We start from the raw sequence: 22501 nt of genomic DNA, 5'->3' as shown, positions 1-22501 counted from the left end.
CGGGCTCTTCAGCTGAACCCTCCCCAAGGACCGACCATCCTTAGGTCTAACCAGCTTCTGGATCACTTTCTGAGAGCTGGGCCTACCCAGCTGCAACCCCTGGCTCCAGGCCCTTCGAGGAAAGGGAGGGATGGATCACTGGGAGATCTAGGCCTATAATTACTTATGATCCTATAATCACTCGGGTCCTGACCCGATTTCCCGTTGTGAAAGGCAAAGAGCCTCCTTTTTTCCCCACAGACAGAAGTAGTCTGCTCCCAAAGACCCATCATCACTGGACCCTAAGCCCCCCACAGCACACACGAGCTGCCCCAGGTCCCCCTGATGGCCACCTCTTACACAAGCTCATTCATTCAGCAGACACTTTCTGAGAGCCTTGGCTTCTGAGAGCCTAGCAGGCTTCTGCAAGCACCATGCAGACGGGCATCAAGTCAGCCTTACTCACCACTGTTCCTTCTGGGGCTCAGCCCAGTGCCTGGTACAGAGGAGTAAATTGTATTAAATGAAGTCTCAGCCAGATGATGCCAGAAACTGCAGATAGAGTTACAAGGCAGGGGAAGCCCTGCCTTCTGGGAGCTCACAGCCAAGGGGAAAAGTCTGATGGAGAAGCAGACAGTTTTATTGCTATGGAATCAGGCTACAAACATGCATACTCACACTGACTGCTAGCTGGTACCTCCAAATCATACAGGCTGCTCAATCCTCCACACATATACCCAACAGTCAGTTCCTATTGTCCCCTAAAAAAAAAAAGGCCTCCTACCTTATCTCACAGAAAGTCTCCCTGTGGTTCCTTTTCCTTCCCCCACTAATGGCCGGACTTTGATCCAGCTGGAGCCACTGACTTTGGATGACTCTGACAACTATAAGTGTATTGCAAGCAATGACCATGCAGATGCCATCTATACCGTATCTCTGCTGGTAACAGAAGGTGAGTTGGCCCCTTCCTCTTGGCCTTTCTTCTTAGGGACCAGACTCCCCCTGTCTGAACCTGTCCCTCTGTCTATCCTCAGGTCAAGAGAAAATGGACTTCAAAAAGATGCTGAAGAAGAGGTGAGGCTGGCAGGTCCTTCTGCCCAAGATATTGTCTCCTCATCCAGGCCAAAGCCTCTCAAAGGCCTCTCAACAAGGCCCTGAGTTCCAAGAATCCATGGAGTAGGGAGGGGTTTCTCAAGGTTGGAGAGGCATTGTGTACAAGCTTAGTCCCTTCCTCCTTCTCCTAGGGTACCCCCTGCTCCCAAGAAGAAGCAGAAGAAGGTGGCAAATGAGAAAGAGATGCTGGAGATTTTGTCCAAAGTGCCCAAGAAAGACTTTGAGAAGGTCTGCATGGAGTATGGTTTCACCGACTTTCGGGGGCTGCTCAGGAAGCTCAAAGAGATGAAGAAGAAAGTAGAGGTGGAGGTAAGTACCCTGCAGGGAGCAGGGGCCTGCAGGCTAGGGGCAGGGCTTCACCCAAAGTGCTAGTGCCTGTGTATTTCTCAGCAAGAAGGTCTCCCCAATTCTGCACACACATACTCAGAGGCATACTCTCTACTGTGAAAGCAGCAAGGGAGCACAGGTCACCTTCCTTCTACTTCTGTCTTCACCACTCCCAAACATACTTGCATGGACTTTGGAGTCAGATAGACCTAGATTCAAATCCCAGTTCTAGGCTGGGTGCAGTGGCTCACGCCTGTAATCCCAGCACTCTGGGAGGCCAAGGTGGGTGGATCACCTGAGGTCAGGAGTTTGAGACCAGCCTGGCCAACATGATGAAACCCTGTCTCTACTAAAAATACAAAAAACAAAACAAACAAACAAAAAAACGCTGGGTGTGGTGGCACACACCTGTAATCCCAGCTACCTGGGAGGCTGAAACAGGAGAATTGCTTGAACCCAGGAGGTGGAGGTTGCGGTGAGCCAAGATCACGCCACTGCACTCCAGCCTGGGTGACAGAGCAAGACTCCGTCTCAAAACAAACAAACAAACAAACAAATCCCAGTTGTACTGCCTTATTAGCTGTGTGAACTTGGGCATCTCTCTGAGCTTCAGCTTCCTCATCTACAAAATGAAAATTATACTTCCTTCTTTCATTTGTTTTTGTGTTGTTGCTGTCATTCATTGGTTCACTCAACCAACTCATTAAGCCTCTACACTGGAATTAGGGAATCTATATAATGGGCCCAGGTACATAGTGACTATTCCATGAATGATGGTTTTTTACTCATCCCCCGTAATGTTCCTCTCCTCCTAAATCTTTCAATTGATCACTGGAGCACTGCACGTTGTTATCTAATGAGCCTAGTCATTTCTCCCCACATGCTTAAGAGTTTCTCCAGGATTGAGGACACAGTCTGGGCAGGCTTTGGGTACCACTGACACTTGTCATTTTATTATCATAATCTCTCAGGCCATCCGGATTCTGAAGCCCCTGGAAGACAAAGAGACCAAGGTTGACACCACAGTGGTCTTTGACTGCATAATGGAACTGAAAGACCCCAATGTCAAGATGATATGGATCAAGGTGGGGGATGCCTAGCCAGGGTCCACCTTGGCAATATCTCTTCCTCTCTACCCGCTTCTCTCACTATATATAAGCCATAGCCTCTCTTCCATCCCATCAAGAGGATGCCTCCTGGTATGGTTGAAAGAGGCTGGAATTGGGCTCTACTCTTAACTGTTTCACCCCTTTGTTGTGTGACGTAAGACAGTCACATTCCTCTCTCTATGCCTCAGTCTACCCATCTTTAAGTTGAAAAGCTAGATTAGACAGTCTTGAAGGTCACTGAAGATCTGTGCCTCTAAGGGAAAGCATCTAATGAACTCATGCATATTAACAGCTCGGGCCTGTGAGGAGGCCTGTGGGGAGGCAGGGATCTTGGATCCCACCAAACCAGATGATGAGGCTATAGAGATCATAGGGACCTCTGTCTTTAGAGGGTTGGACATGCACCTTCCAGCTTAGGCTGGCGCTGGGGAATGGAGACCTCTGGAAGCTTCCTCCTAAAGCCCTTCATCAGCTTTCCTACCTGTTCCATGAGGCAGGGTACTGAGCCACTGAGGATCCAGTACTCCCTGGGCAAGTACGACGTGAAGCAGATGGGCACCAAGTACATGCTGGTTATTAGCAACGTGAACATGAACGATGCTGGCATCTACAGCCTGTCCGTGGGCGATAAGCGGATGAGTGCAGAGCTCACAGTGCTGGGTATGAGTGGGGGCATGCAAGGGCACAAGGAGGACATGTCGGGTTGGAAGAGAGGAATGGCCAGGGTTGGGATCCATGGGGATATTGAAGAGAGGACTATGGGACTATGCAAGAAAGGATTGTGTGGGGATGGGAGTCAATGGAGGGAGGAAGCATCAGGTGTAAGGGAGAGGACTATGAGATAATAAGTGCCTTGGGGCTGTGTAGCATAGTGATTAAGAACATAGACTCTAGGCCAGGCGTGGTGGCTCATACCTGTAATCCCAGCACTTTGGGAGGCTGAGGCAGGAGAACCGTTTGACACCAAAAGTTCAAGACCAACCTGGGCAATATAGTGAAACCCCATCTCTACAAAAATAAATAAATAATTGGCCAGGTATGGTGGCACACACCTGTAGTCCTAGCTACCCGGCACGCTGAGGCTGCAGTGAGCCATGATCCTGCACTGCACTTTAGCCTGGGTGATGAAGCAAGACCCTGTCTCAAAAAATAAGTTAAAAAAAAGAACACAGACTCTGGAGCTAAACTACTAGAGTTCAAATCCCACTTTCTGCCACTTATGAGCTATGTGATTTAGGTCAAGTTATTTAACTTCTCTTTGATTCAGTTTCCCCATCTACAAAATGGGGAATAATAGAATCTACCTATGTGATAATTGGATGAATTAGTATGGCTAGGATGGTGCCTGGAACATATCTAAAACCACATAAGTGCTTTTAAAATTGCTGTTACCATTACTGGGGAGAAGACCACATGAACATCATAGGAGGGGACTCCAGGAGAGAAGGGCTCGAAAACAAAACCAAAGGCAGGGTGCTTTCCCCCAGCCATGGGCTACAGGAGGCCAGTGACATGTGAGTGCCCTCTTCACCATTCCACCCCTCAGAAGGGACCAGCCCAATGACTACCACTCCTACTGTTTGCTGCAGATGAGCCACTGAAGTTCCTCGGAGAGATGAAGCCTGTGAAGGTGACAGAGCGCCAGACAGCTGTGTTTGAGATCCGCCTCTCCAAGAAAGAGCCCAACTTTGTGTGGAAGTTCAATGGGAAGGAGTTGAAGAGGGATGACAAGTATGAAATCACGGTGTCCGAAGATGGTCTGACGCACACGCTTAAGATTAAGGATGCCAGACTCAGTGACAGCGGCGAGTTCTCTGCTGAGGCGGGGAACCTGGTGCAAAAGGCCCAGCTCACTATTGACCGTGAGTGGTTGGGCAAGAGCCTAAGGGGTGGGCTTTATGGCACAGCAACCTCCATGCAGGTAGTCATCATTTATATATCCATCTATCCATCCATCTCCTCTTTGCAAAGCCCTGTGATAGGTACTGGAAAGACAGGGGGATCTCCTCTCTGTTAACCCGTAGTCTAGTAGGGGAGGCAGGTATGAAAATGAAATTAGAATAGCAGTTATTATTCCAAGAGTCAAGACATACTGGGGTCTTATTATCAGCTGTGAGATCGTGGACCAAGAAAGTATTAGTCTATGTCTCTAATGTCATATATTACAGCACATCTGTGTCACTCTTGACTACTTACATTCTGCTATCACAACTACTTTGGGAGTTCGCACATAATGTAGGTACACCAATGAGCATGTCACACATCTGAACCGCACCTGGAATCTATATCACATGGAATCATCATTGCTGTGATGGAGGGAGACACAAGGGCTGTAGAAGACCAAAGAAAAGGCATCACCTGGCAACATCAGAAATGATATAATGAAATGATGTCCGAGCTTTACCAAGAACTAAAAGGAGTTCCGCTTTCAAAGAATGAGGGAGAGTAGAGAACATCCCCAGCAGAGGTAATACCGCTTTCAAAGAATGAGGGAGAGTAGAGAACATCCCCAGCAGAGGTAATGGCATGTATAAATGTCCAGACGTTAGAAAGACAATGCAGGTATGGTTGGAGCTCCAAGGGGGCATTAGAGATATTGAGCACTGTAAAAGTTCTCACCCCATTTTACATACGAGGAAACTGAGACTCAGAGAGGTAAATGAGTTGTATACAGTCAACTAGCAAGTCAGGGCCAGAGCTGAGACTCTCCCTGTCAGGTATTTCTGTGAGTCACATATTGCACACAAACACATTCAGCATCACAAGTTCTTGTGTTTTCTGGGGACAGAAAGAGGGACAGGGCTTTTGGCTCTATAGCTGCAGAAAAAAGATGTCGTGGTTTGGGAGCAGGCCCAAGTGTCTGTCTGTCCACAGGCATCCCCATCAAGTTTGTGAGCAACCTCAAAAATGTACGTGTGAAAGAGAGGAGTCGCGCATGCCTGGAGTGTGAGCTGACATCCAAGGATGTCACACTGCGCTGGAAGAAGGATGGGCAGCTGCTGATGCATGGCACTAAGTACAGCATGAACCATGAGGGCAAGCGAGCAGAGCTGATCATTGAGGATGCACAGCTCAGTGATGGTGGCGAGTACACTGTGGTGGCCATGCAGGATGGAGACCCTACTGAATACTACAGTACTGCCATCGTCACTGTGGAGGGTAACACCCACCCTATCAATCCCCACTGACCAATCCCCCTGACCCTGGCATTCCCTTACAGTGGACATCAATTGCCCCCCTCCCACTAACTCCAACCCTCCCGTAGACCATGACCAACTTGTGTCTCCCCACTCTGATCACCCTCACCTCCTAAATTCTGACCATCTCTGACCTCTCATGCCCTAAACATTTATACCTCCTAGACACTGATCACCCCCCATCTTCCAGACTCTATCCCAAATTTCCTGACTTCATCCTTCACTTTCAGACTGTAACCATCCCCAGCAACCCTGATATCCCAGACGTCTTGATCCCGACCATCTCCTACTACCTAACCATAAACCACTTTCCACAGACCCTGGCTACCCTCAACCCCCAATGACCCTATGTATCCCACAGTCTAGCGTAACCACAACTAAACATCCCAACTCCAGTAACCACCTGCATCTTCACCATCTATTTCCCTCTCCAACCCAGCATCCTAAGTCCCTGCTGACCACGCTCCACTAATCAATTCCCCACTAGCCATCTCCCAGTTCTCCTGGTCACCATTTCCCAAGCCACTGACCTTTCCCCATCCCCCTCCCATGTGTTGCTCCAGTTCCCCCCACTGACCACCCCCCAATCACCTATTGACCACATTGGCAAGCCGCCTGCTCATCATAAATTATTTTGATTGACGCAGCACCCCTGACCAGTTCCATGACCATCGCCACCAGCCCTTTTCCCAGAAGTCCCTCCCACCCCAACATCCTGAGCCAGTCCCTTGCCCACCTTTCTCCCCAGAGCGTCTGGCCACAGTGAAGAGCGGGATGTCCGACGTGCACGCGGCCACTGGGAGCCCAGCTGAGTTGTGTGTAGTGCTGAATGACGAGAAGGTGGAGGGTGTGTGGCTGAAGGATGGCAAGGAGGTCTGAAGCAGAGGCCAGGGAAGGGGGTGAAGGAGGTAGACCTGGCCTATGCTCACACTCACGCCCACCCCTGACCCCCAGATCACGGACTTGCCGGGCGTGCAGATTGTGAAGCAGGGTGCAGTGCACAAGCTCATCTTTCCCAGTATGGGCCCTGAGCACGAGGGCAAGTACACATTCCGGGCCAAGGGCGCGGAAAGTGAAGCCTCTGTATTCATCGCAGGTATGGATCTGTCCAAGGTAGGCAAAGCTCAACCATGCCTGGCCCACCTACAAGCTCATGGCTTCTCCCCCGCCCCATGGGCTCCTCCATGCCAATGCTCAAGCCTTCCCTGCCGCCCCACCCCACAGATCCTCCTACCATCGACCCGTCAGTACTGGAGGCACTGGCTGCGCACCCCATCACCGTGAAGGTAGGCCACACGGCCCACATCAAGGTCCCCTTCCGGGGAAAACCACTGCCCAAAGTGACATGGTACAAGGATGGCATGGAAGTGACGGAGGAGGAACGCGTGTCCATGGAGCGCGGGGAAGACCAGGCACTGCTCACCATCTCCAACTGTGTGCGTGAAGACAGCGGCCTCATCCTGCTCAAGCTCAAGAATGACCACGGCTCAGCCACGGCCACTCTGCACCTTAGTGTGCTGGGTAAGGGCAGGGCCAGTCCGGGCTGGGCTGAGCTGAAGGCACCTGCTGCCCAGACTCAGGGCAGAAGGCAGGCTGAGGAGGAGGCCAGAGTTAGAGTTGAAGTTTGGGCTGGGAATGGGCCTAGAAGGCTGGCTTTGCAGCCAGAAGCCCGCTTCCTAACTTCCCAGCCAGCTCTTGGCCGAGTGAACCTCCCTAAGTCTCAGCTTCTTACCTGGAACAGGGTGATTTTTTTTCTAGTATCCATTTCTAGTTAATTTAAAGTGCACAGCTAAGAACACAGGACATAATATACTTTCAGATGTTACTTAAGTATTGTTATTGACTTGAAGAGGAAAACTTGATAGGAGGTAAGATGGAAATGAGGTGAAAGAGAGGTGGAATTTGCCAGACACGGTGGCTATAGCTCACCTATAGCTCACGCCTATAATCCCAGCACTTTGGGGGTCCAAGGCGGGTGGATCACTTAAGGTCAGGAGTTCGAAACCAGCCTGGCCAACATGGCGAAACCCGGTCTCTACTAAAAATACAAAAATTAGCCGAGCGTAGTGGCACATACCTGTAATTCCAGCTACTCGGGAGGCTAAGGCACAAGAATTGCTTGAACCTGGGAGGCAGAGGTTGCAGTGAGCCAGGATCAGGCCACTGCACTCCAGCCTGGGCAACAGAGCAAGACTCTGTCACCAAAAAAAAAAAAAAAAAGAAACAACAACAAAAAAGAGGTGGGATTTAGGGATGGAGGTGAGGTTGTTTGGAAAGAGTAGTTAGTGAGTTTGAAAGTGAAACAGGGTGAGGTGGGAGGTCAGATAGAGCTGGAGATAAAATAAGGTGGGAAAGATGGAATGGGGATTGGGAATGGGATTTGGGATTTGTCTGAACATGAGGATATAAGAAAAGAGAAGAGGAGCTGGCCTGAATGTACTTATATTCAACACGCCACATACACGCCATCACCACCTCCTCTACCTGCATTTCCATCAAGCTCTGGGATGGGAAAGTTTGAGTTTCAATTCAATTCAGCAGCAAGACTGAGCACCTTCTCTGTGTTCTCACTGCTGTGTACACAGAGATGAAGTATCCCCAGCAGTTCCTCAATCCAAAAGGGGTGAAACTGGTAGACAGACTGTAATTATAACGTAAGGTAAACAGTGGTACCAGCAAGTACTGGTGTTCTCAAAGCTCAGAAGAGGGGGAGAACTTGTTTGGAAGGGGACAGGGAGATCAGCTAAGGGCAGGGGCCCCTAAGGTCTCTAGTCTAGCCATTGCTAGGCAGATGGGAAACTCACGGGGGCAAGGATCAAACTCTTTGGGCAAGTCTTAGAAGGAGAGATGGTGGACACAGGGAGGGGCAAAGGATCCAAAAAGCTCAAAATCCAGCTATACCCTAGTCTGGGCAGACCTTTGGTGAGTGGGAGGAGGCCCTTCTGATCCTTTGTTCCAAAGCCCCATTCTGAAGCTGTTCTCTGTCCCCAGACCGTCCGAAGCCTCCACAGGGCCGGGTGGAGTTCCTGGAGCTCTCAGGTAGTTGTGTGCACATGAAGTGGAAGGCTCCAAAGGACAATGGTGGACGACCTGTGACACAGTTCATAGTGGAACGGAGGGCAGTTGGCAAGAAGTCCTGGATTAAGATAGGCGAGGTGGACGGCAAAGTCACCAACTTCTCCACCAACAAGGTGGAAGAGGGAAAAGCCTACCAGTTCCGTATCCTGGCAGTCAATTCAGAAGGTGTGAGTGACCCACTGGAGACGGAAGAAGTGTTTGCAGGAAATCCCATAGGTCGGTGAGATAGCCTGGTGCTCAGTGGGGAACCCAGGGGTCAGCATGGGGACCTTAAGCCAGGAAGGAACACTGATCTGTGGGGAATTCCACAGGAACATCTCTCTAGCTGTCTCATGAGACAGACCGATTCCAGAGTAAAAACAGAACATCATTTTGGGCAGGAATTGTCAACGTTGTCCAGTCATATCACATGCACAACACACTCCCATGGGTATACCCAGGACGTGCACAACTTTGGGGAACTGACTCCACTTCTTTCTCCATCCCAGAAGTCATCCCAGAATCCAAGTGAGCATGATGTTGCTTTAGGGATAACCTTGAAACCACTCTTTTTTCCCCACAGAAAATCCTTGACAACATTGGCATTTTAATTATAATTGCAGGCTGGGCACAGTGGCGCACACCTGTAATCCTAGCACTTTGGGAGGCCGAGGTGGGAGGATCACCTGAGGTCAGGAGTTCAAGACTAGCCTGGCCAACATGGTGAAACCCTATCTCTACTAAAAATACAAAAATTAGCTGGGTGTGGTGGCGGGCTCCTGTCATCCTGGCTACTCGGGAGGTTGAGGCAAGAGAATTGCTTGAACCTGGGAGGCAGAGGTTGCAATGAGCCGAGATCATGCCACTGCACTCCAGCCTGGGCAATAGAGTGAGACTTCGTCTCAAAAATAATAATATTATTATTACTGCAAATGAATTACTTGCTATACCTCTCCCAACTGATCTCCAAATCTCCATGTCAGGACAGTAGATTGAGAATGATGGGATTGGGGGTCACACTGTGGGAAAGTTTAAGTCACTGATTCTCAATGTCGGCTACACATTAGAATCACTTGGTTTCTTTAATAATGCTAATAATACTTGCCATTCACACCAGGCATAGAATATGGGTAGGCAGGACCCAGACACTAGTTGTTGTCAGTGGTTTTTTTTGTTTTGTTTTCATTTTTGTTTTTACTTCCCACTTGATGTTAATGTGCAAGCAAAGTTAAGAATCATTTGTGCCAGGCACTGTGGCTCATGCCTGTAATCTCAGCACTTCGGAAGGCCGAGACAGGAGGATCACTTGAGCCCAAGAATTCAAGATCATCCTGGGCAACAGAGTGAGACCTTGTCTCTAAAAAAGGAAAAAGAAAAAAGAAGCACTGGTTTGAGTTTATTTAAGCAGGCGAGGCAGAAGTCAGCATGAGGTGGGCAACTATCTACATGCTCCCCCTCCTAACCTTTGCACTCTCTCTGTCCCCCACAGAGCCTCCTGGTTTTGCCTCCCAGCCTCAAGTGACTGATGTGACTAAAGAAGCCGTGACCATCACGTGGAATGCCCCTACCCAGGATGGGGGAGCCCCAGTGCTCGGCTACATTGTAGAACGAAGGAAGAAAGGCAGCAACCTGTGGGTGCCAGTCAACAAGGACCCCATCCAGGGTGAGGTCCTTGGAACAGAGGCCCAGGAGTAACCAAAGGAGGTCTTGCTGAGTGGACCCATTAACTACTGACACAGTCCCTCCTCCAACTCTTCTGGAAGTTTTAACAACATCCCATGACCTCCTCTTCTATGTCTCTCACTCTTGTTCTCACCCCATGGATGCCTCTGGCCTCACGACCCCTCATCTTCCCATTTCAGGCACCAAGTGCACTGTGGATGGTCTCCTGGAGGACACAGAATATGAATTCCGAGTTATAGCTGTAAATAAGGCAGGCCCTGGACAGCCCAGTGTGCCATCCAGCTCAGTAGTGGCCAAGGATCCTGTTAGTGAGTATGCGGCTGCCAGGTCCTGACACATAATGGAATTAGCCCATTCAAAGTAGACAAAGAATTTCTTCCCTGGGAAAGTATGACACGAGGTATCACAGTCTCTACACTCTGGAAACTGCCAGCCTCATAGAGGGACAAGATTCACACGCAAGAGAAAGCCAGCAAATAAAGATTGAGAGTCAGGGACAGTGAGGAGGTGGGGTGCAAAAACGTTTTTTAAATTTCGTGTATTTCTAGTTAGGTGAGGTAGGAGAGGCATGCTGAGGGTTGAGTAAGGGTGTGAGGTAGATGGTTGGAGGGTGTTGCATTTAGGAAGCAAGGTGAAGGTACTGCCTGGAAGTGGATGTGGTGGAGATGGTTGGGTTAAAGGCTGGGGTTTTGAATACAGAAGCTTTGAATATGTAGGGTATGTTGAATTTAAGGGGTATTGAGTTTAAGGATGAAAGTGTTAAAACAGTAAGATAACTGAATTTGAATTTGGAGGTTGAGTGTATAAGGCTAGGTACTGAGGGTGTTAACTGAGGGATCTGGAGCTAGAAGTAGTGAAGGATGGGGTTCAGGAGTATTGAGTGTGGGAAGTGGGCAAGGCATTGAGTGGAGATGAGTTGGAGGGGCTGACTACATGTCTGTTCTACCCCAGAACCCCCAGGCCTGGTCCAGGACCTGCATGTATCTGATTCCTCCAACTCCAGCATTTCCCTGGCCTGGCGGGAGCCTGCAGAGGGAGACCCGCCGTCTGGCTACATCCTTGAGATGAGGGCTGAAGACACAAAGGAGTGGTCCAAGTGCACAAAGATCCCCATCTCAGGCACCTGCTACACAGTGGGAGGACTCACCGAGAGGCAGAAATACTTCTTCCGAATCCGGGCTGTGAATGAGGCTGGGGTTGGGGAGCCTATGGAGCTAGACGAGGGGGTCCGTGCCATGCCACCACCAGGTGAGGACACAGAGAGGGCTGGGGATTCATGCCCAACATTGTACCTCCAAACCTTCTCCTCTGGGGCCTCATCCCACAGGAAAATTGGATGATGCTATGATCATGAAAAAGTCATCCATAGTTGTTGTGCCTGGACAAAGTTAGGGGTAACTTCAGGGGCACCCCCACTAAATCAATCATTGTGTGCCAAATAGCATCTACTGTGTGTCAAGGTGTAACCACCCAATGGGTTTTTCTTGCGCATTGTACACGCAAAACCAGTTCACTGAGACCACAGCATTGCAACAAAGAGTTTAATGGACACAAGGCCAGCCATGCTGTATGGGAGACAGAGTTATTACCCAAATCAATTCCCCGAAAATTCAAAGTCCAGGGAGCCTGCTTCTGAGTGGGGCCACAGGACTTGTGGGGTGGAGGGAGAGCAGGTCCAGGTGGAACCATCAGTCGTCAGAAATGCAAAAACCTGAAAAGACATCTCAACCACCAATCTTAGGCTCTACAATAGTGATGTTATTTGCAGGAGCAGCTGGGGAGTTGCAAATCTTGTGATCTATGGAATAATGGCTGGTAATCTTTTATGTCTACACCTTAGCAGAATTCAGGCTCCTCACATCCTCCTAACCTGGTGGCCTTTCATTAGCTTCGCAAAGGTGATTTAGTTTGGGGGAAGACTGTTACCATCTAAGCTATAAACTAAATGTCTCTCCCAACATTAGCTTGGTCTGAAACCAGGAATGATTAAGGGCAGTTTGGAGGTTAAAGGCAAGATGGGGGTTGGTTAGATCAGATCTTGTTCACTGTCATAATTTTCTCGCTGTTATAATTGTTGCAATGGCAATTTCAAAAGGAGGTGTTAGGGATATAGAAACAAGACACAAGGACTTGCCTTCCAGGGTCTTGCGTACTAGTAGAAGGAGACAGATGAGAAAACAAATAAATGCTTCACAGTGTTGCAGGGCAGCTAGATGTCTGTATGGCCTGTAGTGGGGGCATAAAAGAGGAGAGGTTGGGAAGGCTTTGATGAGGAGGCTTAAAGCAGAGTCTTCTTGAAAGACAGATCCATGCCTCCACCTCTGTCTCCTCCATCTCAGCTGCACCCAAGTTTGACCTCAGTGCCCGGCTGAAGAGTCACATGGTGGTTCGCGCTGGGACAGCCCTCTGCATCCATGCAGCCTTCTCTGTGAGTTGTCCCTGACCCTGACCTCCATACACTGTCCACATAACCAAGATGGCTATTGTAGCCATCACAGTCTCTGACTCTGACTCTGACTCTGCCCCTTACCAGACCCCTGGTGCGACAGCCTGGCAGGAAACTCCTCGACAATGGAGGAAGGCCTGCCCCCAAATATCATCTGCGTGACCAGTTGTGCCATCTCCTGTCACTACTCAGGGCTCACCACCACCTGACGTGATCTGGCAGAAAGATGGCGTTCCCACCAAGGGCCGAGAGACAATTACCAAGAGCAAAAACCACTCCCAGTTCCTCATTAATAGCACCAAGCGCTCTGACTCAGGGGTGTACCGAATCTTGCTTCAGAATGAGTTTGGAGAAGCACACTATGACATCCATGTGCGCGTGGCAGGTATGGAGAGAAGGCAGAGGCCTCCAAGACCCATCCCTGTACACTCTCCAAAGTACAGCTCCCCAGTGCCGCTTGAGTTCCTACCACAGGAAAGTCATGCCTTAGGGCCATGAAGATTTCTTTGACACCACAGAGCAAGACTTTATCATACAGAGTATGGTCGGCAGAGAGAGTAGAAATGGGTGGAGGGGCAGGAGGGACAAATGGAGATGAATCCATTAAAAATTGGGGTGACTGCTTAAAGAGAGCTGGAAGCTTTAAAATAAAGCTCTAAACCCCCAAGGAAGGAATGGATTCATTTTTACTGAACAGTAACTACATGCCAGTCTCTTTACCCACTATTTCTACGAAATAGTCATTGTCAGCTCTATTTTGCAATTGAGGAAAGAAGTCTCAGATAAGTAACTTACCCCAGGTCACGAGGCTAGTAAATGGCAGAGCAGACTTCAGAAATAGTTTTCCGACTCCAAGACACCAGCTGCCTGAGACTTGTCCCATCTTATCTTCCATCGGACTTGGCAGATGGCTGGGGTGGGGACACAATACTTCAGGTGCCCCAAGGTCGCTGACAGATCTTCCAACTCTTCCAGATTTCCCTCGGCCCCCCACAAACCTACGGTTGTTTGAGGAAGTCCCCAACACAGTGACTCTGACCTGGAACCACAGCCCAGATGTGCAGGAGGACAATGAGGCTCACTATGTCATCATGAAGCGGGATGCAAGCACAGCCACCTGGTACACAGCAGCCGAGCGTGTCTTCAGCAACAAGTACACAGTGACGGGGCTGCTCCCAGGCAGGAAGTACTACTTCAGAGTGGTGGCTCGGAATGAAATCGGTGACAGTGAGCCACTTGACTCCAAGGACACCTGGCTCATCAATAAGGACCAGAGTGAGTCTGGGACTTGCAGTTAGGGTTAAGTCTGGGTGCCCTGATGGTGGGGATGACATAAGGGTCCCAAAGGGTACCCAAGAGGCAAGATAAAATCTGAAAACCATTGAGATAGAACAGTTAATATCTGGGACGCTGCGGAGAGAAGGAAATATTGGCTTTCTTCGGGGTACTTAGGGGTGAGACTAAAGTGGAGGTGGGGAGGTACCTTTGGGGGCAGAGAGGACGGTGGAGGGGCTGCGGAGGGACATAGAGCGCAAACGCGTTCTGCTCTGAGGGGAGGGTCTAACGGGGCTGAGAACAGGGGAGGGCTCTAGGGAGCCGGGAGGATGTCTGGGATCCCTGGAGGCTAGGGGTTAAGGGTGGGGGCCGCGTCGGGAAACTCGAACTGAGGAGCTAAAGGGATAAGAGGGGAGACTGTGGTCGCTGATATGACGTAGGGGAAGCTTGGAGGCGGAGTTAAAGACTGGGAATAACCGGTTCCAGGAAGCTGGCGCTGGAATGACATCTCGGCCCCAGGGGTGTGGGAAAGCGTGGTTTGGGTGGCAGAACCCTGGAGTGGCTGGGGACGGGGCTGGGGGGTCGGGGGAGGCCTGGGGGCGGGTGGGGAGCCCTTAAGAACCAGTGTAACATTGGGCCCCCAGAGTTGGTGGCGCTGGGAATCTGGCCTAGGTCCTCGGGGTTCCGTGTAAGCTGAACTGTAAGACGTGGGTGGTGGGTGGGGGCCTTGGGGCGCGCTCAAGGCCTGCCCCGCCCCGCCCGCGCAGTCCAGGACCTGAGCGCCAAGCTCAAGCCCTACGAGAAGAAGGACTGGCGCCACGCGCCGCGCTTCGTGACGCCCCTCAAGCCACACACGGTGCTCCGCGGCCAGGACTGCACCATGACCTGCGCCTTCCTTGGGAACCCGCGGCCCACAGTGACCCTCTACAAGGGCGACGTCAACATCACGGCCAACTCCAAGTTCTGGTACAACTCCACCAGCGGCGTGTGCACCCTCGTCATCCCCACCTGCACGCTCAAGGACAGCGGCGATTACAGCGTGCTGGTGGAGAACGAGCTGGGCAAGGACCGCAGCGGCTGCACGCTCACCGTCTATGGTGAGGGCGCCGCGGGGTCCGGCCTCGAGGAGGGGGAGAGGCGCAAAAGGCTGGTCTTGTGGGCCATTGGTCAACTATTTGGCTGGCACCGTTTTTTAATCTGACTGCCAACAGGTGGTGCAAACATTCTTAATTGGCCACAGTTCTTACCACTCTCCCATCCTTTTGATGTCATTTGTTATATGCCTGGCCCCTGCAGACATGAGAGTTCTCAATCCCTAGATAAGATGTGGTTTGCAACTCTTGGTGAGCCTAGACCTGCCTTCAGAAAAAAGATACTAGTGATCAGGACTCAACCAGACTCACCAATCACGATCTCTCTGGCACGGTTCTGGAAATAACCTATATGTTTACAAAATTTTGCGGGTGATTCTGATGTGCAATAAAAATTAAAACTGGTCTAGGATAAGGACAGGTGGGGGGCACAAACAAGGGGAGGAGCGAAGGGAACCCTGCCTTTTGTACATGCATGCCATGTTTCTACTCATGTGTGCACACATAGGGGGAAGCATTTTATTCCTTCCCAGTCTACTGTCTTCATAGCCACACAGCTAGCAGCGTGAACTCTAAATGCAAAGCTGGCCTGCCTTGCTTTCTGTTGCTTAAATTTCCCCAGCTTTCCTCTCATGGTAAAATCCCAAACGAAGAAGGTTTCCCCCTCCCCCACCTCTCATCTCACCTTCTGCTACTCCTGAACCTTCGATGACACTCCATTGCTGTGGTCTCCATGGTTACAGACCTTTTTTATCCAGTTATAGATACCTTTCTTTGGGGAAAGGACCTTGTCCTGTTGCTCTGTCTCTCGAGTGCTTAGCTAAGTGTCTGGCACTGAGACAATATCTCCAGAGAGGCTGCTGAGCTGTGTAAAAGAACTAGGCCAGGGAAGGCACTGTGGGTGCTATCCAGCTTTCATTCCACAGCTAAAGAGATCCCTGATAACTCAAATCTGGTTGTAAGCACAGCAAATGGGCCCAGGGCCCTGGCTCTGCCACTGACCAGCCATGTGACCTTAGCAAGCTACCTCATTGAGCCTGTTTTCTCATCTTCTTTATAGGACTATGAGGCTTAAATGAGACAGTACAGAACTGCCTGGCACAATGTCTGGCAAATATTAAGTGCTAGATAAATGGCAGCTCTTGCCCCTTCACACTCTGCCAACCCAAGATTAAGGGTCCCAGGGTCCAGCTCCTGGTTTCCTGCATAGGAAGTCCAGCAGTTTGGAATTTCCCTGGTCGCCAGCATCATTAATATAACGAATACTTCCTTTGCTCTTTCAGACAAAGATGATAAGTCAATTGTGGCATCCATCACTGAGAGTCTGCAGAAGAAATCAAAGCACCTTATGTGAGCTCCAGCCAAGCCCAGGCATCAGGAGGCTGTTATGATGTGAAGTTTCTTGGCCTGTCCTCTGCATGGCCCAGTGTAGGAAGCCCAGTTTGCTCTCTGGTGTTTGTTAATGTAAACATTCAGTGAAGGGATGGGGCAATAAACTAAACTCATCCTTTCCCGTTCCTGAGGGTGATATACAGCAGGGACCAAGGGGATGGATGTGATTGCATGATAGGGAATCCCAGACCTGGACCCCTGAAAGCCTAGTCCAAACCCACGCACAAGGCAGTGACCAGCCTTCTTGTGACTGGGCCTGGTCTTCCCTTCCCCTCCTCCACATCTACATGGCACTTTCCCCCTCCCCTCAGAGCTTGGGGGCAAGTCCTGCTGACTTCATCCTTCTCTCCATCCTGCTCCCTCCCATTTCTTCACACTAGGTAGGTCTGTGTTCAGAGTTCTGAAGTTTGAAAGGATCAAGATCTTCCCTCTTTAGTGTCCAGGGTTCAGAGCTAGAAGGGATTGATCATCCAGCTCACTAAGTTTCAAACTTACGTTTTTCAGTGGAATCCTTCCAAAACAAAACAAAACAAAAAAAAAACACAACCTAAGAAGCTACTGGACTTGAAATAAGCATAGGAGATCTTTGAGCCTGCCTTCTCTCATTATTCCTTCGCTACCCCCTTACCAGGAATTTCTGTAAAAACTAATTTGGAAATCACTGATTCATCCAACCACCCATGAGACTTGAGTCTCCTAAATCACATCCCCACAAATGAGCAACACCTCTACTGATGGCATATCCACCACCACCCAAGGCTTCCCTTTCTACTTCTGGGTTAGGGCATTGTCTGTTAAGTTACAAATGCTCCTGGAGCAGAGTGATGTATTATTCTGCCAGGGCTTTACAACTAATGAATGAATCAGCCAATCTAATCCCATTGCTCCCAGCTGTTCAACTAAGCCCAGAGTCCAAGATGAGGGAGATGCTTGAAGGGAATCTGGATCATTTTGAAGGAAGCAGCAGGTCTCAAGTGGGGAGGGGAGGAGGTGGGCAGCAATAGATGACACTGGGTAACTAAAGGTCACCAAGGGTGCTGGGCACCTGTGCACAGGGGAGTACATCAAGGACAAATTTGGACAGTGGCAAATACCACTCATCCCCCATCCTCCTAAACCACATCCTCACCCACACCAGGGAAGCGAGACACACTCCAACCAGCACAGTGTCACCAGAGCCAGGTAGCCAGCCTGGCACCAAGATGCACTGCCCAGGACTGTGACTAGGCTGTGAGGACAGCCAGAGCCTCTGGCACCATGCCCCCATGCCCTCTCCAAGATAGGCATGTGCCACACAGGCCCACAAGCAGGGCAGCCAATGGCTCTTGATTTTTATTATTTTTCACATGGGCAGCAGAAGATGGAGTTGTCCCATCCTTGCTCCCCTTGCATTGAATGTGCCTTGGGTCTTAAAACCCTGGAGTGTCATTGGAGCCCCCTCCTCTTGCTCCTAGTGTAGGAGGGACAAGGAGGAAAGCACTGTGAGTATGTGTGTTGGAGGGGAGGGGTCCCAGCTCCCTGAGCCAGGCTCAGCACCCCTCAGCAGCTCCCTGAGGCCCTCTCTCTGTGAGACTTTTGACAGACAGCAGGACAGAAACATATAGCAGAGAAAGACATAGGCAGACTAGGAGACAGGCTACACACACACACAGAGAAGCTGGCCCCTTCCTTTGGCATGGTTCACCCTAGCCCTGGGGATAGGATCTAAGGGTAGCGTATGGGACCTGAGCTTTGGGCTTGCCTGAGAGAGAGATGGGGCTACTTGAATTCTTGAGACCCCAAACTCCGAGACCAAAGAAGTTCTCTCTCCTGTCTAACCTGGACCCACACCTCTTCACATCCCCACCCACCACTTAGAGACTGAGATTGTTCAAGTAACAAGGATAGAAGAGGGAAAAGAAACGGAGGCTCCACTCTCATCCAGTCTTCCCAACTAGGGGCCTGTGAAAGGGGCTCCTGGGTCTGAGTCTTCTCAGCACAGATTCTCCTGTTTCCCTCAACTTTGTGCAGATGAAAAAGGGGAGGAGTGGGTGAACCCAGCACTGCCATTGGTCCTAGGCATAACACATGGAGTCAGACTCTTCCACCTGGTAGGGGAAGTGGGTGGGGGGGTGTCAAGAAGCTGAGCACCATCACCTTCCAGGGGGGTTTTGAAAGTCCTGATAGGGTAGAGGTGGGGAGATGTCTACTTCTGGCTCCAGTCTGATATTAGGCTGGCTCTTTTAGCTCTCAGCATTGTCCTGAACCACGAGTTCTGCTAGGGAGATCCTTTTCCAGACTCCCCACACGAACTTGCAAATTCCTCAGGCAGTACCTGCTGCCCCAGGCTGGCACTGCAGCCATCCTGATCCAGCTCCTGCAGGTTCCCAGGATCTGGGCCCCAGCCCCAGGAGGAGAGAGGGGTGACCAGACCCTGGCACCTCAGTTGGCCTTGGTCAGTCTGTAGTGTTCCACAGGCTCCCGGCTTTCGACAGCTGACAAGGCGACGAGCATCTGGGCCGCATAGTAGGTGGACATGATAAGCGCCCGAGAGTAGGGCACAGGAAAACAGAATTTGTTGAGGGCGATGGTCAGGTCTGAGATGATAAAGAAGAGTGCACCACTGCCAGCTGCCAGCTCTGTCCAGCGCCAGTCTGCCCCGGCCAGCCGCAGCCCTGCCATAGCTCGCCAGCCCATGAAGCCGATAAGGGCCACATAGACCCCCACCAGGTAGGTGAAGGCACCTGAGAGGCATGGGTAGAGGAGGGCATAGCACAGGCCCGACAGCGCTGCCATCACCAGACCTGTCCGAAGAGCCAGTGGCCGCATGCCAAAGGCCGAGGCGTAGAACATGTGGGTCACAGCAAACATCAGCAGACCTGGGGGTAAGAGGGGCAAAGGCAGCTGAGGGCAAGCTTGATGAAGAATGAGTAACAGGGTGGGGGCAGGGATGGAGGTGGCGATGGAGTGGAGTCTTTGGGATAACCCAGCAGCTTTGCTTTGGGATAACAGGGATAGGAAGATCTAAAGTTAAAGACCACCACCCCAGTCCCCTGAAGGACTCTGGAACTGATCACTAGTTCCCCTGCGAGGTCATCCCCTAACAAGGACCCTCACAGTCCCTGGCCTCAGAAACCCTCAGGCTCCCCACACTCTGGTTCAAGAACTCCCTCTTCCAAATCTTTGCCCACAGCCCAGGACCCTCTATCCCCCAGCCTCAGGACTCCTCCCAGGCAACTACTATGGCCACTGACCATGCACGAAGTATCCTTGGTCCTGCCAGATGAGGAAGGCGTCACCTACAGCAGAGAAGACAAGCCCCACAAAGATGCGGGTGGCGCTGGGGTGGGCCAGCAGGAATCCCAGGCCATGGGCCAGAAGGAAGAGCCAGAGGCAGAAGATGGGCAGGCACTTGATGAGGGTGCTGACCCACGATGGGCTAGATGAGGGCAGCCAGAGCACAAAATACACGCAGGTGGCCTTGAAGAACGGCACCAGTTTGGGTCCTTCACTCTTCACCTGGAGGACACAGGACAAGGGCAGCACTCAGAACTTGGGGGTTGAAAGCCAGCACCCTCAGCCTAGGCATCCACCCCAGAGACACTCCCATCCATACCCCCACCTCACTTCCACCCCCAACCTGAGAAGACTGACACAGAGAAACCCAGCCTGGCCTGCCTCTACCAGCCAGCAGGTTGTGGCCAAACCCATTACTGCCCTGAGGCTCAGTATATTAGAAGGGGGAAGGGCTCCACTGTCCTTGCTATCTGCCTCCACTCTGGGCCCTGGGGCTGGGCCGGAATAGTCACTCACTGGGCAACAAACAGACTTTGGAATAACGTCCCTTCTGCAGCCTAGTGTGCTTCTCCCTTCCTGCCCCCTCCTTCTCCCTCCTCAGGGCCCCTTTAGCCCCTCCTCTCTGCCAGCAACAGCCCCCAGCTGTTCACTCTGGAATGGAGTGAAGTCAGTGGGAAACCACAGAGACACCCTGACTGGCCAACTCGTGATCCTCAGCACGGGGCCAGGGTGCAGCCTTAGGGCCCTGGCAACACCAGGTGTGTGCCAGGAATGTGGGAAAGCAGGCAATGCCAATCACCTCAGCCACCACAGCCTCTCTCCTCCTCAACCAGTCTGTTCCTCAGCCTCCACTCCACCTGCCCCAGCCTGAAGGTGGCATCAAGGGCAAGGAGGGCTAGGCTAGGGATGCTGGCTAGATAAATGGACCCATGAGTTGGGAGCAAGAAAATTGTCCTTCAAACACCAAAGATTTCAAGGATTGGGGGAAGGGAGGGTGTGTGTCAGTCAGCCTCATTTCCCAGAGAACAAGAGCAACTCAAGCCACACCAGAAAGAGGCAGGAAAGGGGGGAGAGGTTCTATTCCCAGCTTCTGATCTGGAGCCAGCAGACAGGCTGGGAGATGGGGAACTGAGAGGGGGAAGTTAGAGCAGCTGACTTGGTCTCAGCCGGATTAGCAGAGGGCAGCTAAAGAAAGGTTGTACCCAAGGCCACTGCAGGCAGAGTCCAAGCTGGGGGAGGGGGCTGCAGCGATGTTCTGAATCTGTGATCCTTGAAACTCCTTTCCTTGGGCTGCTAACAGATCCATTGAGGGTGATATGGAGCAGCTGGAGTTCCCTGTACACCCACACTCTGCCCAAAGCGATTGTGTCTCTGGCTAGGTGAGCTGCCCAGCACAGGACTTGGGAAACACTCAGAGTCCAGACGACCAGGTACCTAAGGACTGATCAGACTGTGATGAGGAGGATTGGGAAGAGGCAGACGGGTGGTTCCAGGGTCCAAGCCTTTCCTTGTTCTGCCAGAGGTAAGAGCAGTGAGAAGAGATGACTTCTACTTCCCATGGAAATTAAGGCTGGTCAGGGTAGGGGCATGGTCAGAGGAGGCGGCTGGAGGGGATGCCCAGGCCCACAATGCCCAGCAACCACCTGCCAGCCCCTGGGAGCATTAACCTCCGCTCCATGGCCTCTCCCAGCCCCATATTTTCTAGAAGGAGATACTGGCAGTAGCTGGAGAGACCCTGACAGTTATAGGGAACCCAGTAGTAGAATAAGGAGGATGGGGAGACGAAACAAAAGGTTCGAGTTGAGAAACTCTGAAAAGCAGGGGATGTCATAGAGAATGCCCCCTTTTCCCCCAGCGCGTTATCAGCGCTTCTTAGACTCAGGGGCGTCCGCCAACTTGTTTACAAAATGAGGAAGGTTAGGAAACAAACTTGGGACGGCATTCCCAGGAGGTCCCTGTTATCCTCCCAGCATCCCCCGCCCCCACGCCTCCCTGTGGTCCGCCTACGCGGAACTCTGCGGCCGGCAGCGGTCCCCTCCCTCTCCCGGGCCGCGACCCCGCCGACCCGCGCCAAATACATGGAGATCAACAAAGTCACGCTTCCGAGTCACGTGGCCAGTGTTTTCCTCCCTCCGCGGGCGGGCTGGGGGCGCGCGAGGAGGGGCGCCGCGAGTCTGAGGAGCGGGGGGCGGTGACAGCGCCCGCCTCCCGCCGCGGGACTCCGGCCGCCACGGGACCCCCGCCCCGCCTCGGCCCCTTCGGCAGCTCGGCCTGCCGAAGTCCGGTGGCCAGGCCGGTGGGCTCCAGCCGCGCCGGGCACTGGCTCGCTCGCTCGCTCACTCACCACAGTGACCGGGGACACCATGGCGGCGGCGGCGGCGGCGGCGGCGGCGGCGGCTGGCACCCTGCTCCGGGCTGCAGCGGCCAGGACGCGCCCACGGCCAGGTAAGCCGGCGACGATTCTACAAAGCCCGGAGGGACGGACAATACCTCCCGAGCGCCCGGCGCCCGGGTTCTGTCAGCTAGCCCCGTGACGTCACCGCTGCCAGGGCCAAT

General features: G+C 51.8%; 2 protein-coding genes across 3 annotated transcripts in view; one reads left to right on the top strand and one right to left on the bottom strand.

Annotated features, from left to right (window-relative positions):
* Window positions 1-16995, top strand: part of IGSF22 (immunoglobulin superfamily member 22) — a 23644-nt gene extending 6649 nt beyond the window's left edge. Inside the window, exons 5-23 of the mRNA XM_057299120.2 lie at window positions 832-931; window positions 1014-1053; window positions 1224-1401; window positions 2391-2504; window positions 3026-3188; window positions 4118-4390; window positions 5403-5687; window positions 6474-6598; window positions 6680-6821; window positions 6950-7246; window positions 8717-9019; window positions 10272-10445; window positions 10645-10773; window positions 11417-11713; window positions 12805-12893; window positions 13104-13296; window positions 13887-14186; window positions 14954-15283; window positions 16561-16995. Of these exons, the coding sequence (XP_057155103.2) occupies window positions 832-931; window positions 1014-1053; window positions 1224-1401; window positions 2391-2504; window positions 3026-3188; window positions 4118-4390; window positions 5403-5687; window positions 6474-6598; window positions 6680-6821; window positions 6950-7246; window positions 8717-9019; window positions 10272-10445; window positions 10645-10773; window positions 11417-11713; window positions 12805-12893; window positions 13104-13296; window positions 13887-14186; window positions 14954-15283; window positions 16561-16631 (3603 nt within the window). The 3' untranslated portion in view covers window positions 16632-16995. The remainder of the gene's footprint in view (window positions 1-831; window positions 932-1013; window positions 1054-1223; window positions 1402-2390; window positions 2505-3025; window positions 3189-4117; window positions 4391-5402; window positions 5688-6473; window positions 6599-6679; window positions 6822-6949; window positions 7247-8716; window positions 9020-10271; window positions 10446-10644; window positions 10774-11416; window positions 11714-12804; window positions 12894-13103; window positions 13297-13886; window positions 14187-14953; window positions 15284-16560) is intronic.
* TMEM86A (transmembrane protein 86A) lies at window positions 11990-22501 on the bottom strand. Of its 2 annotated transcripts, XR_010113336.1 has the most exons (4): window positions 22290-22325; window positions 19903-20167; window positions 18984-19527; window positions 11990-13822 (listed from the first exon to the last, which is right to left on the bottom strand). XR_010113336.1 is itself a non-coding variant. In XM_063608128.1 (3 exons), the coding sequence occupies exons 1-3, from the start codon at window positions 22308-22310 to the stop codon at window positions 19091-19093; spliced, it is 723 nt and encodes a 240-aa protein (XP_063464198.1). In that variant the 5' UTR covers window positions 22311-22501; the 3' UTR covers window positions 17149-19090. The 2 variants fall into 2 exon arrangements, 1 of the variants encoding a protein (XP_063464198.1); XM_063608128.1 differs by lacking the exon at window positions 11990-13822 and having other exon boundaries at window positions 17149-19527; window positions 22290-22501.

This window comes from Pan paniscus, chromosome 9 (assembly GCF_029289425.2).
Source record: "Pan paniscus chromosome 9, NHGRI_mPanPan1-v2.0_pri, whole genome shotgun sequence".
In the NCBI taxonomy this organism is placed as follows: domain Eukaryota; kingdom Metazoa; phylum Chordata; class Mammalia; order Primates; family Hominidae; genus Pan; species Pan paniscus.
The sequence above is the reverse complement of the archived record's forward strand: the minus strand, read 5'-3'. Positions and strand labels throughout refer to the sequence as shown.

Coding starts and splice junctions, on each gene's coding strand:
- TMEM86A (XM_063608128.1), bottom strand. CDS start 22,310: ATGGTGTCCCCGGTCACTGTG. Junction 20,168..22,289: donor TGGTGTCCCCGGTCACTGTG/GTGAGTGAGCGA, acceptor TGTGTCCTCCAG/GTGAAGAGTGAAGGACCCAA. Junction 19,528..19,902: donor CCAAGGATACTTCGTGCATG/GTCAGTGGCCAT, acceptor TCTTACCCCCAG/GTCTGCTGATGTTTGCTGTG.